We start from the raw sequence: 21068 nt of genomic DNA, 5'->3' as shown, positions 1-21068 counted from the left end.
TTTTTAAAATTTGAACAATTTTTCTTTGTATAACACTTTTAATCTAATTATTTTTAAACTTGCCTGTCACACTGCACTGAGCAGCTTTTTTGAATATAGCTTAGAGTACAAGGAAAAGGAGTAAAACATGAATCCAACAAACATATATCCAACAGTTAATAAACATCGAAGAAAAAGTATTCCATAAATAATCATGCGACCGTACGTGGCTATATGGAATGTTGAAAGTAAGGAGGGGAGGCAACAGCCGATTGATATTATTGTTAATTCACAGACACAGGTAATGGGTCTGGGGGCCTGAGTTTGAATCCTGCCATGTCAGAAGGAAGAATTTGAACTTGATTTAAAAAAAATCTTGAATTAAGAGTCTAGTGATGACATTGTTGATTCTCGAGGGAAGACCATCTAGTTCACTAATGTCTTTTAGGGAAGGAAATCTGCCATCCTATGTGTGACCCCAGACCCACAACAATGTTGGTTGCCACTGGGCAATAAGTTCTGGCCTAGCCAGTGCTGCCCTCATCCCGTGAATGAATAAACACAAAGACAACAATAAGTTGGCAAATCCAAATAACTAAGTTGGGGATTGGGTGAAGATAAGGTTGTCATAGTCCCATAGTCATTAGAGAGAGATAACTGTTTGTAAGTTTAATCTGAGGGTGACCATACGTCAGACAATGGGAATGCTGAGAAGGTGGGACCTCCATGATAAACTCATTCCAGAGTGGGCATTTAACCCACTCTTGTTGTTATTCTGCATCATAAACCAATTTGGGATTAACTAGTGTCTGTCCTAGAGATTTCACATAGCCTCCTTTGACAGAAAAAGCTAAATTTATTAAATAAACTCTGAAATATAGACATATGAAGAAAGAATGTGGCAAAAGCATTTAGACAACAGCTATTTTCATTAACCAAGGTGGGAGCAACAATTTAAAATGACCATAATGAAAACAAGAAAACAAATTAGGAGAATTTGTTTTACATGGAAAAATGTTAAGAGTATGAAGTATTTTGTTGCACTGAATGGGTGATGTTTACCATATTATTGACAGCTAAAGTGGACAAATATTTGAAGCAAAGAAAGAGAATAACAGTTAGATTTCATTGTATTAACAAGTAAGGCCAGAGATATAGGAACGAAAACAAGCCGTGGTCTCTTCAATTGTCATCCAATGAGATCGTGGCTGATTTGATTATTCTCAACTCCACTTTCCTGCTTTATCTAGAGGTAAACCTTGATTCCTTTAAAGATTAAACATCTATCTCAACATTGAATATACTTTACAATCCACGACAGACCTCTGCAGTAAAGAAAATCCATAAGTTGACTACCTGCTGAGTTAAAATAAATCCTCCTCATCTCTGTCTTAAATGGGAGATCCTTTACTGTTTGATTATTCCCTGTGGTCCAAGACTCTCCCACAAGAGTGCAAAGACCTTTCCACAGCTATACTATCAAGTCTCTTAATAGTCTTATATTTGAATCATATCTCCTCTCATTCTTCTAAACACCAGTGAGTACAAGTGCAATCTACTCACTCTCTCCTCATAAGATTGTCTCTCCAAACCTAGCATCAGCTTAATGAACCTTTTCTGGACTGCTTCCAATGCCACTATATCTTTTCTTAAATAAGAGGCCAAGAATTGTTCACAATATATCAGTTGTAGTCTGACAGGCTTCTTATGTAATTTTAGCAAAAACTCCCTACTTTTCGATGCCATTCTCTTTGAAATAAAGACCAACATTCAATTTGCCTTCCATATTACCCACTAAAATGTTTTTGCTATTCATGAACAAGGACTCCCAAGTCTATCTGTTCTTTAGCTTTCTGTAGTCTTTGTCCATTTCAGTAATATTCACTATCTCTACTCTTTTTCTGAAAAGTGCATAATCTCACATTTTCCTTCTTTATATTCCACCTGCAAAGATCTTTTCTCTCTGCACTCTTTGTATCATCCTTACCGTTTACTTGCCACCTACGTTTTGCATCATCTGCAGACTTGTCTATAGTACATTCACTTCCCTCATGCAGCTTATTAATGTGTATTGTAAATGCCTATAATGCCAACACCGATCCCTGGGTACACGACTGGTTACAAGTCACTATTATGAAAATGCCCCCCTTATTCCACTTTGCTGTCTTCCATTAGTTAGCCAATCCTCTGTCTATTCTAATAAACTACCTCCAACACCATGAGTTCTTACTTCCTTCAGTAGCTTAATCCATGGTACCTTATCAAGCATCTTCTGAAAATTGAAATATATCCACTACTTCCCCGTTACCTATCCTACTTGTTACCTTTTCAAAAATTGTAATAAATTTGTCTGGTATGATTCTCCTTCATGAGGCTATGCTGAGCTTGCTTGATTTTGTTGTGTTTCCAAATCCTCTGCTATTACATTTTTTTTTTAACAGACTCTAGTAATATCTCAGTGATGTTAAGCTACTTGACATATGATTTTTTTTTGTCAAGCCTCCCTTTTGTCCTGCCAATAATGCCCCTTGTTTGGAATAAGTGTGTCACATGGGCCATTCGGCCCATCGAATCCACTCCGCCCATTAAGTCATGGCTGATGGGCATTTCAGGTAGGTAAAAACATTGACTGCAGATGCTGGAAAGCAGATTCTGGATTAGTGGTACTGGAAGAGCACAGCAGTTCAGGCAGCATCCAAGGAGCAGCAAAATCAATGTTTCGGGCAAAAGCCCTTAATCAGGAGCATTTTATTCCTGATGAAGGGCTTTTGCCCGAAATGTCGATTTCGCTGCTCCTTGGATGCTGCCTGAACTGCTGTGCTCTTCCAGCACCACTAATCCAGAATGATGGGCATTTCAGCACCCCTTACCTGCACTCTCCCTGTATCCCTTAATTCCTTGCGAGATTAAGAATTTATTAATCTCTGCCTTGAAGATATTTAATGTCCCAATATCCACTGTACTCCGTGGCAATGAATTCCTCAGGCCCACCATTCTCTGGCTGAAGAAATGTCTTCTCATTTCAGTTTTAAATTGACCTCCTGTAATTCTAAGGCTGTGCCCATGGGTCCTAGTATCCCTGCCTGGTGGAAAAAATTCTCAGCGTCCACCCTTTTTAAGCCATGCATTATTGCATAAGTTTGCAATCCTTTGGGACTTTTCCAGGATGTATCAGATCCAAGGAACTTATCAGCCTTCTGGCCCATTAGTTTCTCCAGTGATGGTTATTGTGCTTATTTCCACTCTGTCTTGTGCCCCATGATTATTTAGTATTTTTGGAGGGCTATTAATATCCACTACCATCAAGACTGATGCAAAGTATATATTCAATCTTCTGCCATTGCCTGTTTCCCTATTGTTATTTCCCCTCCTTCTCTAAAAGGCCTGTTGTCATGCTGGCCTTTCTTTTCCTTCATATAAATTTAAAGAAGCTCTTACTGTCTGTATTTATGTGTCTATTTTTTCCCCTTTTGTTTGTTTTTTTTGGCTTTTTTAATTTTCCCAATCCTCTGCTTTACTAATAATCTTTGCCACATTGTATATTTTCCTTTTAATTTAATACTATCCTTAACTTTCTTGGTTAACTGTGATTGGTTTATCCCTTTTCTAGAATCCTCCTTCCTCATCTTTGCTGTGAGTTATGAACTATCCGCTTGAACATTTGTCGTTGTTCCTCACGCATTTCTTCTGTTAAATTACTTTGCCAATTCAGTGCAGCCAACTCAGCTCTTGTCCCTATGTAATCAGCCTTATTTAAGTTTAGCACAGTGTCTCTGACCCAAACTTTTGCCTCTGGAAGTGAATGCTAAATTCTGCCAAGTTATGGTCACTGATGCTCATTTATTAAACCTGCCTCAATGCACATTACCAGATCCAAATTAGCCTGATTGGATGATCCAGGAAACTGTCCTAAGTACACACTCAATTCTTCCTCCTAGCTGCCTCTGCCAATTTGCCAATGACTAGCACAGGTGGACTACCACTGAAGTACTTTTGTTTCTCTCTACTGTATGTCTTGATAGCTTTAAAATTTAATTAAATCATTTATTTCAAAGCTATATTTTGTGAAGAAAGTACAAGGAAGAAATATGATTTTTGATGTACTTACTTCATGAATAAAACATTCAATGTGATTTCTGCTTGGGATTTACACGATGGTGAATTGACCAAAACTCCTGAGCCTTCAAGAATTAGAATAGAATTAGAATCCCTACAGTGTGGAAGCAAGCCCTTTGGCCCAACAAGTCCACACCGGCACTCTGCAGGGTAACCCACTCAGACCCATTCCTCAACCCTATGTTTATCCTGACTTGGCAATTTAGCATGGTCAGTTCACCTAACCTGCACATCTTTGGATTGTGGGAGGAAACCGGAGCAAACCCACACTGACACAGGGAGATTGTCTATGTGGAGTTTGCACAATCACCCGAGGCAGGAATCGAACCCGGATCCTGGCAGCTGTGCTAACCATTGAACCACCGTGCTGCCCCAGATTATCAGAGTCAGAATGTGACCTTGAATACTCGTGAAGTCAGGAAACTACTACTTCATATGAAAATTAAAGCATTACATTTTGAGTTTTAATTTTCCATATATAAATTCTCATTTTGATATCTGTGTTCCATATAAAATATTTTGCCTCTAGATCACTCATACTTCTTCTGAGAGTATCACATCTCCTCCGGCCTCCAGTGCCTCAGGATCACCAAGCCGTTTAATATATGTGAGTTTATTCAACAATTTTCTTTAGATATCAGATATTCATATTAGACATCAGATATTACTGAATATCTCCAATGATGCCATAATTTGAACAGACATTTTTAAATACAAATGAATACTTTGAAAGTTGGTACATATAAGATATGGCAGAGTAAATAGAGCAAAGTACACACGGGACAGAAATAATTATCTCCCAAATAAGTAGATCCCATGTAACAAATTAGTATCTTTCTTTGTAGTGAATGTTGTGATTTGCCACATATGGAATGCTATCAATCTCAGATGGATTTGCTAGATATTTAAACATTGAACGAGACAATACAGCCTTTTATGTGAGATCAAGCACACTTCCTATCGGGCAATCTAAACAGCACATCACATTGTGCGTTTGAAGGTGTACGCAAACCTAGCTACCTATCTTGAATTGAGTTGGGATTGCAAAGAGTGATGATTATAAAATCAAGAAAATAAAACATCCAGCTAACAAATACATGCTACTTTTTTGAGTGAATTCATTTCTTAAGCAAGTAATAAATATGAAACGAACAAAAATATTTGTTTGCTTAATAATTACAAGACATCTTATTAATGAAGGTGGATTTCAGATAAATATACCTGTATCATATGACATGACCTCAGTGCTTATATATTTTCAAGTCAAACTTTTTTTATTTTTGTCAGAAATTTAGGTCACTATCTGAAGCAGTACTCTAATTTCACAAATATTATCTTGACTCTTGCCTAGATATTTCTGAATCAATAATAAATGCTTAATGGTCCACCATGAGTTTGTTGGGCCTCCTTGTTTAAAGTTTATTGCCACATCCTTCAGTTATAATGCTGCTCAATTTGGTTTGACATGAGGTGGTTGAGGAAAAAAAATGGTGGGGGCACTGATCTCACTGATTTCTAGCGCTGATCGCCGTGTTATGAAGGATGTTATTATGAGCATTTAATGTATGCACTGAAATAGGCAGAATACAGCAATTCAAGATCATGACAGCCATTAGATAACATTGATTTGGTATCCAATCTACCATTTTGGACCTTATTCCATCTATTCTTTACAGGCATGACTGAATATGTCAGTGTATGTTTAGCTGCACAAAGGACCCATAAATTTGGATAAATCTTCGGGACCCGATCAAGGTTATTGTGGGAAGTTAGAGAGAAAATTGTGGGCCCCCAAGCAGAAATATTTATATCTGTAACCATGGGTGAGGTGCCGGAGGACTGGACGGTAGCTAATTAGATTAGATTCCCTACAGTGTGGAAACAGGCCCTTCGGTTCAATAAGTCCACACTGACCCTCCAAAGAGCAACCCGCCCAGACCCATTCCCCTATTCATAGCACTATGGACAATTTAGCATGGCCAATTCACCTAACCTGCACATCTTTGGACTGTGGGAGGAAACCGGAGCACACTGGGAGAATGTGCAAACTCCACACAGACAGTTGCCCGAGGTGGGAATTGAACCTGGGTCCCTGGCACTGTGAGGCAGCAGTGCTAACCACTGAGCCACCATGCCAGCCCCATTGTGCCTTCATTTAATGAGACTGTAAGGAGAAGCCTGAGAACTATAGACATGTGAGTCTGACATCAGTGGTGCATAAGGTAGGGTTTACATGCGTTTGGAGAGGCAGGGAATGATTAGGGATAGTCAGCAGGTTTTGTGTGAAGGAAATTGTGTCTCTCAAAATTGACTGAATATTTTGATGGTGTAATCAAAAAGATTGATGAGGGCAGAGCGGTAGATGTTGTTTAGTTGGTCTTTAGTAAAGCATTTGATAAGATTCCACATGGTAGACTAATTAGTAAAGTTACTTCACGTGAGATTCAGGGAGAGCTTGCCAATTGGATACAAAATGGGCTTTACAATCAGAGACAGAGGGTTTTGGTACAGGATTGATTTTTGGACTGGAGGCTTGTGACATCATTGATCCACAGGGATTGGTACTGGGTCCACTTGTTGGTCATAAATGTAAATGATTTGATGAGAATATCAGAGGCATAGTTAGTAAGATTGCGAAAGATACCAAAATTAGTGGTGTGGTCAGCAATGAAGAAAGTTTTCTAAGATTACAAGGAAATCTTGATCAATGGATAAGGTAAATAGGCAAAGTCTTTTCCTTGGGGTCGGGGAGTCCAGAACGAGAGGGCATAGGTTTAGGGTGAGAGGGGAAAGATATAAAAGAGACCCAAGGGGCAACTTTTTCACACACAGGGTGGTACGTGTATGGAATAAGCTGCCAAAGGAAGTGGTGGAGGCTGGTACTATTGCAAAATTTAAGAGGCATTTAGATGGGTATATGAATAGGAAGGGTTTGGAGGGATATGGGCCGAGTGCTGGCAGGTGGGACTAGATTGGGTTGGGATATCTGGTCGGCATGGACAGGGTTGGACTGAAGGGTCTTTTTCCATGCTGTACATCTCTATGACTATAATTGGGTCAGTGGGCTGAGGAGTGGCAATTGGATTGGATCCAGGTCTTTGAGGCCTGATGTAGCAGTGGTGTCCACAGTTACTTGCTCCCTCATATATCATAGAGTTTACTTGGAGGGCTTCCCCACAACTTTGCTTTCGAGCCCCTTCATGGAGACCTCTGCTGCTTTGGAGAATCTAGGAGCCCTTTTTGTGGCTTACTATCATGGTACTGGGGTTTCTTCCTGCTCCTGCTCAAGTGTTCTTCAGGTAATTAAATGAGTTGATACAGCCTGTATTTGTTTATCATTAAAAGCTGTTTGTTTGCTTTAAGTAAGGTGGGTTAGCTATAATTTCTGCATGTCTCACACAAATTTGAGCTTCCTGTTGAACACGTAACTGCTTAGCAGTGTGTTTAGTGCTGTATGAACACCACAATCTTGAAAGTGAGCAGACAGCACAAAACTTGCATGCTTCCTGCAATACTTTGAGTAGGAGATTTTATTCCACATCCCTTTCAACCGGAATTATTGATTTTCTCGTCATATTTTTAAACATAGATGTAATTAATGACACAAACACACATGTCCTTGTATAGTGTGCTGTTCAAGTGTCTTGAAAATCCATCGGTTACAAATTAATCTGAAATGCTGACCTTGTGAAACATGCTTTGGCCAGATCTTTCTGTCTTTGGAACATTAGAGAGCAAATGTGTGACCCAAGATGTGTGCTGGCCGTCAGTGGAAGTCTTAATGTGGTGACTTAGATTAGATTAGATTACTTAGTGTGGAAACAGGCCCTTCGGCCCAACAAGTTCACACCTCCCCGCCGAAGTGCAACCCACCCATATCCCTACATCTACCCCTTACCTAACACTACGGGCAATTTAGCATGGCCAATTCACCTGACCTGCACATCTTTGGACTGTGGGAGGAAACCGGAGCACCCGGAGGAAACCCACGCAGACACGGGGAGAATGTGCAAACTCCAAACAGTCAGTCGTCTGAGGCGGGAATTGAACCTGGGTGTCTGGCACTGTGAGGCAGCAGTGCTAACCACTGTGCCACCGTGCCGCCCTTTCTATTCCCCCAATCTGATTCAATCCTCAGAATATTCCAAATGTCAGCCTCTCCCTGACCTAACACAACTATGTCTTACGACCATGTTAAGCCCCAACCCCTTGACTACCCTGCCCCAGCAAACCTGACAACTTCCCCTAATCCACTATCCACTTATCCACCCACTATCCTACCCACCTGCCACTCAACCCATCCATTTCCAGACCATTGCTCACTTACTTCATTCACCCAATTCACTTACCTGCCCTACTACTCGACTCATTTACCCATTTATCCATTTGCAGATAGTGCTGTAAAAAGGTGTGAGGCTTTGTCTCCCCATGTCTACTGCAGTCTGATGGAGCACCAAACGATGTTGCACTCTACATTGAGAGTCATAGAGCCATACGTATGGAAACAGACCCTTCGGTCCAACTTGTCAATGATGACCAGACATCCCAATCTGATCTAGTCCCACTTGCCAGTATTTGACCTATATCCCTCTAAACCCTTCCTATTCATATTCCCATCCAGATGCCTTTTAAACTTTGTTTTTGTACCTACTTTCACCAGTTCCTCTGGTAGCTCATTCCATACATGCACCACCCTCTGCATGAAAAAGTTGCAGCTCAGATCCTTTTTAAAATCTTTCTCCAGTCACCTTAAGCCTGTGCCCTCTAGATTTCGACTCCTCACCTTCGCAAACAGACTGTGGCTATTCACCCTAACCACGCCCTCATGATTTTATAAACCTCTATAATGTTCACCCCTCTGCCTCCGCTGCTCCAGGGAAAGAAACCCCAGACTCTCCAGCCGCTCCCTCTAGCTCAAACTCTCCATTTCTGGAGAATTGGATGACTCAGCAAGAAATACATTGTTGATTTGGAAAATAAAAGCAGCACTCCAATGATGACTCCTGACCAGATCTATGCACACATGTTCACGAAGACAACTAATTCAATGTAAAGAAAAGGGGGAGGAATGTGTATATCAGTGAAGAAGAGCCTTGCAGCTAGTATCATGTGGCACTGCCTCCCATGTGGAATCAATATTGTCTAGTTAAAACATAGAAACACAGCGATGTGAAAGTTTGAAAAAAGTGTGAACCTAATTTTTTTTTTAAAATTCAAGTTGAGACTAATAGCCATTTTAACTTGAAAATGTATGAACTCTGAAATTACATCGTGATACTGGTATACAAAGGCATCGAGTATACACAATCATCTTAATTCTATCTTCCAGCTATTTTGTGTGGTATTAATCTTTTTACTTTAAATAATTATTTTCTGCAGTTCCTGCAGAAATTTTCACCATTTTTTGGACATCTGTACTTGGGAAGAAATTCTGCTGAGCAATTGAAATTGGCTGATACATTGCTAAGTAACAGAATAATCTGTTCTTAAAGATATTTAACATAATTAACACCATGATGTTACCCGGACACCCCATAAAGTCCCTGCATGATTTTAGATTCTGGAAACTTAGTATAGTCATAATATAGAGTGTAGTCTTAGTACAGAGCATTGAAATGAGATGTTTGCCTTATCTAAACTGGATGTGTCCCCTATGAAAGAAGTGGAATCCTGTAACAATGTTGCAGTATTTAAACATGAAAAGATTAACTAGAGACATCGTTCCCAAATTTACTTGGAGTTGTTCCTCTTGCGTTGCCATAACTTTGGGTCAAAGGTATTCTGAAAAATTGTCTACCTGCATAAACAAAACTTCCACTGGACTTAGAGCAAAGTTGTAACAATGGAGCAGCAGCAACTTGAATAAATTCATGACCATGATATATATAGCTAAGTAATTATTTATGCAACATATATCCTCAAAAGTCTCTTGGCTATTCATTTCAATTGTTTCCTTTGAAATATACACTAAGCTTTTCTTAAAAACATATTAGTGGTCCGACATTTTGAAACAGTTATCTGTCTACTTTTGTTCCTCTGTTTTCTTCAATCCCTGATCATTATCTCTTGTATCTTTCTTTGTTCTTCCTTTCTCAGGCCAAGCTAGATGATGAGATTCTTGACTACAAGGATTTGGCTGCTCTTCCTAAAGTTAAGGCCATTTACAATATTGATCGTCCTGACATGATCTCCTATACACCGTATATCAATTACTCCACTATTGATAGGCATAGACTTGGGGAGGTACTGAACAACTCAGCGATCCTGAAGAGTTCTTGAATTTGAAAAATTTTTTAAAAGATGAGGTCTGGATTTTTATACTGGACAGTTCCATTGCACTTATTTGAATAATAATTCATGATCGTGCTAATCAATTGTCTTGATGATGAACTAACACAGAATGCGCAAACTAAAATTATCAGGGACAGCAGATAACTGTCTCATGACTTTTAAGATAATATATCAATGCAGATAAGGATAAATTTACCTTTAATCTGCTGTATTTTAAAGAACCAGCTGCACTTCTCTTCAAAGGAAGTCTGTGGGAATTGGCATATGCCTCGCTTTTTAAAATTGATTGCAAATTTATATGTTGGTTATTTCCGACCAAATTCAGAACAATAATTAATTGAATGTTTTGCGTTGTGAGTTGAGCAACTGTTGTGTAAAGTGAGCCACATTATGTGGCTAAAGTTGCTGTGACATTCCTTCTCATTTACCTGTCCAGGACAAATCCATGCCAAAGAATCCCTTTGTTCTACCCTGGTGCTCATTATGTAAAATCAGTTTTGTTTTGTATACCTTCTGAATTAGTACTCTTTTAAGCCGTCATTCCACTAAGTTTGTTTTACTTGTTTGCTGATTAGGTGTTCAGTATTTGTGTGAATATTGCATAAACAAATGCTTCAATTTAAAGCTACTTTACGTACTTCTCAAATCTGACTTCATCTGAAATCAGGACAGGATTTCACGATCAACTCATATATCTGCTTTCACTGTGGCTTCAAAGTGTACTTGTTGTGATAAGATTTGTTAATTGTGAAATGTATCTGTATACAGTGGGCTATTAGCTTTCTCCATGAAAAGAGCCATTTCAAAAAGAGCTTTTGTCAAAACAGAAATGGTTCAATTATAAGAGGAACTTGTCTAATTCAGATAAAGACCAACAAGATGTTTTAAAGAAACTTAATGCAAAATTCTGCACAAACCTCTGGCTTGTTCATTCATATTTATATGCCTACAATACTTAGCAACATAAAGCTAAGGATATAGTTAGATGCAAAATTTAATTAAGGGGTATACAAACTTGAATTTTGCAAATGAGCACAGTGGCAAAAAACTTTTGAACTTGACATGTATGCAAATAAGTAGCAAAGGCAGAGCTGTGTTCTCTTTTAGTTCTTACTTTAGAATCTTTGATTGGATATTTGACAAGTGTGGAAACTCTGGTAGCTTTTTTTAAGTTCAAGTAGGATTTTTAAAAATAACCTGAGGAGTCTAGTGACTCTTCTCAAATCTCACCTGTTAGTAACAAAAAAGTTATATTTTAAAATGTTGCAACTGTTATGCTAAATTTTCTGTGTCTAATGTTGAGAACATTTTCATTAGCAACATGTAATCTAGAAGGAAGTTTTTGGAATTCGTGATCTGAGACAAAGTTGCGTGGTGGTGTGGAGTGGGCAAGTGTTTAAAATCCTACCTCCACAATGAGTGGGAGAAGTTTGGGGAATACTAAATTTAAAGAAAGCCAGGTAATACAATCACAACTGCCACAAATACATCGATCATTTGTGCAATGTTTGGTAGAGTGATGTGTCCAAGTACCATTCTCAAGCAGCAAGATGCCAGAAGCATTAAATTATATTCCACGGTATACTTTCAAATCTGAATTGCATTTAATGATAATTGGCTGGATTTCTGAGGGCTCAGGAAACCCAGCAACGAAATGGAATTCCACATTACATGGATTTACAGGTTTTCTTTGGTACCGAACTGTATCATCCACTCTTTCATTAGAATTAGAGCCATAATATTCATTGTCTGGCCTTAGCTGTTACCATCCTATGCTACTAAGTCAAACAGTGATCAGTAGTAATTGCTGTAAGATAGCTGGCAGAACACCGTGGTTCTGTGCTTCAAATTGTAAAAGATCACAATAGTATCTACAATTTAAGGAGACAATTGGTTCCTCTTGGTTATTCTTCAAAACGTTTGAGAATCTGATGGCCTAAAGTAAATTGAATATCAATTTTGACTTAAATATATTTATTTTTAGAATATAGTGTATTCAAATATTCAAGGTTTTTTTGGAGGATTTCTTTCAAAGACTATTGAACTTCATTTAATCATTCAGCTTTGTTTCAACTAAGTTCTTTTTTTTGAGTGTCTCTTGTTATGATTCAGAGCACTTTATACCGGAATTCGTTAATTTACTTTACATTCTACAATTTGTTTTAGGAATGGCATAAATAAACTTGTTGTGCTATTTATTGTGTACCCCTCTATATTATAGTACTGTATTCTTGCAGCTATTCTGTGTGTTTACTTTAATCTAAGAACTGTTCTAAGAGCTAACAAAATCTATTTCTTCCTTTTCCTAGTCACATCGACTGCTTTGCTCAACATCAACTGAGGTAAACATTAGATTCTTCCTTTTTATATCTTTTTTTTGTCATCATAAAAGTGAAAAATAAACGATTTTGGGGAGGTAAAGCATTTGTTTTTCCCACACCCAAGCTATAACATGTATATTCTGTTCCACTTCTGCTGTAATTTCAGTAGAATGACTGGAGAAACCTAGTCTTGAGTTTTGGTCAACTGGTATAACGCCTGAGTGGCCTTTTAGAATACAGAAAGGTCTGTCCCAAACTTACCAGTAAACATTAGGAGGAGGAACAACATCCAACATCACCATTTTCAGACTCTTCAGATAGGTGGAGTTGTGGACAGTGAGGAGGGCTGTTGTCGATTGCAGAGGGACTTCGATATGATGCAGAGCTGGGCTGAGGAGTGGCAGATGGAGTTCAACCCTGTCAAGTGTGAGGTTGTCCATTTTGGAAGAACAAATAAGAATGTGGAATACAGGGTTAGGGTTCTTAGTCAGGTGGAGGAACAGAGGGATCTTGGGGTCTATGTACATAGATCTTTGAAGGTTGCCACTCAGGTGGATAGAGTTTGTAAGAAGGCCTATGGAGTATTATCGTTCATTAGCAGAGGGATTGAATTCAAGAGTCGTGAAGTGATGTTGCAGCTGTACAGGACTTTGGTTAGGCCACAGTTGGAGTACTGTGTGCAGTTCTGGTCGCCTCACTTTAGGAAAGATGTGGAAGCTTTGGAGAGGGTGCAGAGAAGATTTACCAGGATGTTGCCTGGAATGGAGTGTAGGTCGTACGAGAATAGGTTGAGAGTTCTCGGCCTTTTCTCGTTGGAACGGCGAAGGATGAGGGGTGACTTGATAGAGGTTTATAAGATGATCAGAGGAATAGATAGAGTAGACAGTCAGAAACTTTTTCCCCGGGTACAACAGAGTGTTACAAGGGGACATAAATTTAAGGTGAAGGGTGGAAGGTATAGGGGAGATGTCAGGGGTGGGTTCTTTACCCAGAGAGTGGTGGGGGCATGGAATGCGCTGCCCGTGGGAGTGGTAGAGTCAGAATCATTGGCGACCTTTAAGCGGCATTTGGATAGGTACATGGATGGGTGCTTAATCTAGGTTAGAAGTTCGGCACAACATCGTGGGCCGAAGGGCCTGTTCTGTGCTGTATTGTTCTATGTTCTATGTTCTATGTTCTATATTTATTCTGGTTCAGACATGAGAATTAGAGGAAATCCTGAAATGCATTCAAACTTCTGGATTAATTATTGAACCTTGTTACATTCACTCAAAATATGCACTTGTACTCTGCTCTGAATTATTTTTAGCAATAACCTGCAATCTAAGAAGGAAAGACACTTTAAATTAATCAGATACAAATATTACTCAATTCCCTTGAAAATATTTGTATGAAGTTTTATCAAGCAAGGAGAAAACAAAAATCATTTCATACTTCTTTCTTTCTTGGAAAGCAGTTTAGTATTGGATTTGGAATTTTCTGTTCAAATAAAAGAAAATAGGAGGCCATTACCAGAAATGGAAGATACCAGTAGAATAAAATCGGTAACATATTACAATGGTAGGTAATATGCTGCACTGGAGTATTTTATGGTTGATAAAAGTCAAAATATATCCCAAAGGTCTCTGGAAACATGATAATGCACAAGAATTATGTACAGGATTATTTCCTCTGGAAATTGTCATAATTTGAATTTGTTTAAAAGAAAATGTAATGAGTCACTGTCACAGCACCATATAATGCGATTGTGCTGTGATGGGCATGTTTTCAGATTCCCTTGCAACACAGACATTTATTCCCAGTGTAAAAATAAGCCGTCAGTCTGATAGTCTTGTTGTGAGTGATATTGTCGGCCTTATTCAATAAATAAGAATTATATAGGATGAGGCACAGAACTAATCATGTGAACTTCTATCATGGCTTTAATATGATGTACTTTGAGATGCAGGTTTTTCCCCTTGAAAATAAAGGCAGTACCTTGAATTGGGTCAGCTGGAAACTAGGGCACTTTTACAATGCTAATTGTTCAGTGCTTTTGTGCTCTATTTATTTCTTTTGACATTACAACTTCCTTGAATACTTTCAAAGTGCACATTTAGTAAATCTTCAAAGTTCAAGTATGCAGAAGAAGATTAGTGCATTTTTGATTCCACAAATGCATTTTTTGAGCAATGTTGTAGTGTTTGAAAAATGTCAAGACCATAAATTGGAAAATGTCCAACTCATTCTGTGTGTGTGTGTGTGTGTGTGTATTTATATGTAGAAGGGCAAAACTAGATGATGTCATCACATTTGTTTTGTGAAACACTAATGAAGATTTAAATTCTGATTAACAGCATCAATAGGAAGCTGGTCTAAGACTGATAACCCCAATACAATAACTTAACGCATCCTTAGTCCCATAAGTTCTTTGGACAAATTCCTTTTACCTACATACACAAAGCCCTTTTTATTGAAAAAAGAGTTATGGAAACTTCCAGTCCCTGCTGCTTTCTCCTTGACCTCCTGACCAATTGCAGCCTTTCTGCCTGGTCTGAGTTTAATGAGCAACTAACATTGACATTCAGTAATGTTTGCTGCGATTCCATGTTAATTATAGTACAACCAATGCTTTCTTCTCATGCTGCATATGTTGACATTCCTTTTTTAAGTTTGGCTTTAGGTGTATAAGAAAGACAAGAAAAATAATTTTGATTTCATGCCTCATTTTTAGCAATGTATAAGCTTTAATATTCCTAGCTTTTGCTGTGATTTACAGAGGGATTTATATAAGCTTGCTGTAAATAATTAGATTTACTAATTGGACACCTTGTATTGCATGGTGGCATAAATGTATACATCAGATGTTGCACAATTTAGTTATATTTGTTCTGTTACTGAATCTTACCTGCGTAAATATCATTGCATTTCAAATCACGAATGAAGTACTTTGTAAACTTTAGGACAGATTTAATACAATGCTATTCAATTTTGCTTGATTATTATTTTCTTGATATTATACTGAATTTAAAAACAAAACTATGCTAAATATTTACGAGTCATTGCTACTGGGCATGTATAAGTAATTACTGGGTTAAATAACAGAGTAATTCTAATAGTAGCAATACGGTTCATCAACAATCCAGGTAATTGATTTGCTGATTCAAAGCAATGTGGAGTTTTTGAAATGCATTAATGTCAGGTTTGAAGATACTACCAAGCTGGGAAACAAGAGCTCTAAGGCCAGATATATAAACTTGCCCATTTAAGCTGCCAGTCATTTTATTTTATTTATTTTATTTATTTATTGTCATATGTATTTTGTGACAAGATACAGTGAAAAATGTTATATTGTCTTGCCACTCTCCGGCGCCAACTTAAAACATTGAAAGGTAAACCAAAACATAGAATGTGAAGGCAGAAAAAAGAAGAAATAAAGAAAATGTTTTCCGCTTTACTGTCCTTCTTGCTAAATGCTCTGCCATGGGCCTGGTGGCCAAGAACGAGTCCCCACCGGAACAAAAGTTGCCACTCTTTGGCGCCATCTTATCTCCACCTTGGTAGATGATGCCAATTCAGGCCTCACCAATGCCACTGGATACCACACTGGCTCAAACTTGAATCTGCCAACACCATGTGTCTGCTTTGGTCCTACCTTGCTAATACAGTCACTGCAGATGCCACCAAATCCAAACCTCCTCCACTGCCTCCATGAATTTGAGCTGGATGCAGATTCCACTAGGAACCCATATGCACCTCTGCAAAAGCAGCCGTGAGTTGGCGCCATAACTGCTTATCAATAAATAAACCGACAGAAACCCAAACACACCTCTGATGCCACTACCACGGGTCCGTGTTAGTGTCCATACTGTTGGGCCCACTCGCCGATGCTGTCGTCATGACTGATTTCTTTAGCTAGAGGTAAGTAAAGTAAAAGAGAAAAACAAAAGAAAGAAGAAAAAAAGAAAAGAGAGAAAAATAATGAAAAGGGGAGCAGACGAGCCCTGGACTCAGAAGCCGTGCTCCACAGCCATCTAACTGGAATTGAATTTAGTGTCATTCTAAGTTGATGAGATAAAGACAAAATAGTCAATGGGCAGTTGAGATTGTTAAGAATTGTTAGTGTGAAATATATATGTATTGGATTCTAGTTTACATTTATAGATGTCTAGTCAGTGCTGCAAATAACAGTCAGAACTTTGAATTCACTCATAATTGATTTTGAATCCAATATTCTGAAAAATAAATGCATTTTTCTTATTTGGTTGGGACTAAATATGTTGGGTTAAAATAATATCCTTGGATGCTGTAGAAGACTATTAACCCCTAAATGCAGAATATTTATATTATTCTAGGACAAAATGAATAAATTTGTCAACTGTAACTTTAAAGAAAGATCATCTGATCAAGTCGTAAAGTTATACGCCATGGAAACAAACCCTTGGGTCCAGCTCATCTTTACAGTGAATTTTTGAAAGTTAATGTTACAACAGAGCTGCTATAATATCAATTAATTAATTACTTACATTATAATGTACACAACCAAAACACACACTATCACGTCTTGGAGTAATCTTGCTTCTTTTTCCAGAATTGCATTTAAGGAAAATATGCATTTTACATTACACATATTTTGTTGATGCAGTGATAAAATAATGTTGCATCAAATATATTCATTAATAATTGACCTGTTTGATAAATACACCCAGAAATTGTCATCTGAATTGACACCAGCAGTTGGCTGCTGTTTGCTTGATCTAATCACAATTGGTTTGCAAAATTTTAAAAATCAATGTTCCCACCACTCTAGTTGTATCCAGAACAACAAAAAAGGAAACACAATTAGACTTGGTTTTGCAAATGAGTTGGGAAATATGTGTCAAGGTTTCAGTTGGGGAACATGAAGGGAACAGTGATCATGTCATAAAGTTTGGGTTGGTTATGGAAAAGGAACAATCCAAAATAAAGATGATGAACTGGGGAGAAGCCATCTACAATTGCATAGAAATGAATGTTAGCAGACAAAACATGAGCTGAACAATGGATGCCTTTAGATTGGAAACAGTTAACAGTCCTTCAAAGGTAAACAAATCCAAATCATTAGCATTGATGAAGAAAAAAGAGAGTATGTAATGACTGGCAACTAACATAATAGGATAACAGTGATCTTACCTTTATATGTCTAGCAGACCATAGGGCTGCTCTCTCATTAGAAGAGATGACTGGTGGTGAGTTTAATCTGAACATCACCACACCCCAAGCAAAGGTAAAGGTGGGACTTTCATGGTAACCTCAGCTAGTGCAGGAATTGAATGCATGTTGTTGGCATCACTGTGCATCACAATCCAGCCAATTGAACTGATGGAATAATAGGGTGGTATGAGGAGGGATTGAACTGATCAGGGAATAGAATGAGATTTACACATGGAAATGGGGAATATGGTTGAGGGTTTAAATAAATATATTCCCACAGCACTCAATCATTCAGGGGGTTGAAATTGATGCAGAGGAGGTATTGGATGTTGATAAGGCACCAGGAACACACGAGATAAATCCAAGAATACTGAGGAAAGTTGGAATGGAAACTGTAGGGCCACTAGCCATAATTATCCACTTTCTCAGTACTGCTAGAGAGTTTCAACAATACATCCTTGTTCAAAAAAGTGTGCGAGGATAATCCCAACAAGAACAACAAAGTCAATTTAACCTCCTGTAGTGGGGAAGCTTCTAGAAATGATAATTTGAGGCAAAATTAATAAGCCTTTAGTCAAATGTGAGCTAGTTAGGGAAAGCTTGAATGAATTTGTTGAAGGTAAATCATATTTAACCAACTTAATGTAGTTCTTTGAGGCAACAGAGGCGATTGAGGAGGGTAAGATTTGTGTTGTATATGGGGGCATCTATTTGATAAATTTCCGTACAACAGACTTGTGAATAAAGTTAGACCTCTTGGAAGAATAGGGACAGGAGTAACAAAGTTACAAAATGAACAAAAAGAACCAGCTCTGAAGAAGGGTCACTGGAGGTTACATAAGACCATAAGACATAGGAGTAGAAGTAAGGCCATTCGGCCCATCGAGTCCACTCCGCCATTCAATCATGGCTGATGGGCATTTCAACTCCACTTACCCACATTCTCCCCATAGCCCTTAATTCCTCGAGACAACAAGAATCTATCAATCTCTGCCTTGAAGACATTTAGCGTCCCGGCCTCCACTGCACACTGCGGCAATGAATTCCACAGGCCCACCACTCTCTAGCTGAAGAAATGTCTCCGCATTTCTGTTCTGAATTTACCCCCTCTAATTCTAAGGCTGTGTCCACGGGTCCTAGTCTCCTCACCTAACGGAAACAATTTCCTAGCGTCCACCCTTTCCAAGCCATGTATTATCTTGTACGTCACTATTAAGTCTCCCCTTAATCTTCTAAACTCCAATGAATACAATCCCAGGATCCTCAGCTGTTCCTCATATGCTAGACCTACCATTCCAGGGATCATCCGTGTGAATCTCCGCTGGACACGTTCCAGTGCCAGTATGTCCTTCCTGAGGTGTGGGGAAGGTGTGTAGTCATTGGAGGAATTTGTGATCAAAGATGTGAATGTTAAAATTGATACTTTGTTTAACCTGGAGCACTATTAACGTAGGTACAATAGTGAATGGAATTCACTGCAGATTGAAATATAGACAGTAAAGCTTTGGATGAATTTGCATTTGTGGAGAGTTGAATATGAGAGCTTACACATTGCAAGGAATAGTCAATTCTGGAGAGAACGATGGTATAACTGAGGGTTTCAACAGCAAATGAGCTGAGGCAGGAATGCAGTCGAATGATGTTAAAGAGATAATAGCAGGTTGTCTGAATGAAAGTTGGGGTGTGGCAGGGGTCAAGTATAACAAGGTTATAATCAGTCCTCGACCTCAGGCTATTGCCAGGGTGAGGAATAGAGTTAATAACTATTTCACTGTCTGTGGCTAGGCTTTAATCTTCCCCAATACCTAGTTTTGGAGCACTATGGAATGAAGCTAGGACATTCTAATATCAAATTGATGGATTCAATTTCACTCTGGTGGTGAGGATATATTTTTCCCTTGTTCCTTAGAATTGCATTAACACTTGCATATCCAGAGTTGAACTGCCCCGAGTAAACATCACACTTGTAATCACTATTAACTTTGATCCAATGCAGGATATCGACTTCTGCTAAACAGCACATACCAAGGAATCCTTTTTTTTCAATTACAGGATGAACAGGAAGGACCAAGACAACGTAGAGCCTCCAGCCCTGGATCTTTTGGGTCTCTTGGTTATGGACGTTACACACCTACATGGTCTCGTTCACCCCAGCATTTCCATACACCAGGTAATAATTGCCCTTATTGCAGTGTGTCCTATCATAAAAAGGCAGACACTAAAATAAGCTTTCCACTTGAAATATTTGAGATTCATGTCCACTTTGATTACCTTATTCAATGGTTGGTCTCATTCTTTCTAGTGTTGTAATATTACAACTGAACAACAACTTGCATTTATATAGTGGCTTCAATATAATAAAACATCCCAAAGTGCTTCACAGGAACCTACTCAGAAAAATAGAGGAATACCAAGTCAGAGCAGGAGTCATTTGAACAGGTGATCAAAATACTGGTTTAAGAATGATGTTTTAAGGACTGATAGGAAGTTGGAGGAGTCTAGGGAGAGAATTCCAGAGCTTAAGATTTACACAGCTGAAGGCATATTCATCAAGAAAATGCAAGAGATCGTAATTTAAGGAACACGAGAGTTTTTAGTGACTTGTAGGACTGGAGAAGGCTATGGAAATCGAGGGATGGGATCTTAAAATTGACTATTCAGGAACTGGGATCCAGTGCAGATCAGCAAGTGCAAGCACAGTGGGAGACTGGTACTTGGCTTTGGATGACCTCAAACCTATGGGGACTGATTAGAGTCATAGAGTCATAGTTGATGGAAGGTCATCAGAAAACTTGTGGAATCTTCAAATGTGGAGGTACCAAATTCACGAGTGAAGACTCCAGCTGAAGATAGAATGAGGCATGGGCAGAGATGAGTGATATTATGGAGGTGGGAATCAGCAGACTTGGTGATGGAAAGGATATAGTTTAGGAAGTTCAGGGCAGCACCAAATAGGGTGGCAAGGTTGCACAAAATCGATAGAGTAATAACTGGATAGAGCTTTAGGATAGAGTAATAACTGGAATTGTTGCAGAGGAATTGGAATGAGGAAGAATGACATAACAGGTGAAAAATACATTGATGTATTCACAGATGGCCATAACTATGATTGAAATGATAGAGGTTGAGAAGGTTTTTGAGATGACAAGTTCCTGGTAAATGTATAAAATTTTGAATACCTTATAGCAA

At 38.6% G+C, this 21068-nt stretch overlaps 1 protein-coding gene across 1 annotated transcript in view; it reads left to right on the top strand.

Annotated features, from left to right (window-relative positions):
- ablim2 (actin binding LIM protein family, member 2) overlaps positions 1–21068 on the top strand; it is a 407210-nt gene that overhangs the window by 226673 nt on the left and 159469 nt on the right. The window contains exons 9-12 of the mRNA XM_072577791.1: positions 4625–4702; positions 10192–10338; positions 12696–12728; positions 19932–20049. Coding sequence (XP_072433892.1) covers positions 4625–4702; positions 10192–10338; positions 12696–12728; positions 19932–20049 — 376 coding nt within the window. The remainder of the gene's footprint in view (positions 1–4624; positions 4703–10191; positions 10339–12695; positions 12729–19931; positions 20050–21068) is intronic.

The sequence above is a fragment of the Chiloscyllium punctatum genome, chromosome 1 (assembly GCF_047496795.1).
Source record: "Chiloscyllium punctatum isolate Juve2018m chromosome 1, sChiPun1.3, whole genome shotgun sequence".
Classification (NCBI taxonomy): Eukaryota; Metazoa; Chordata; class Chondrichthyes; order Orectolobiformes; family Hemiscylliidae; genus Chiloscyllium; species Chiloscyllium punctatum.
Note: the sequence above shows the minus strand (reverse complement) of the source record. Positions and strands in the feature narration are given on the sequence as shown.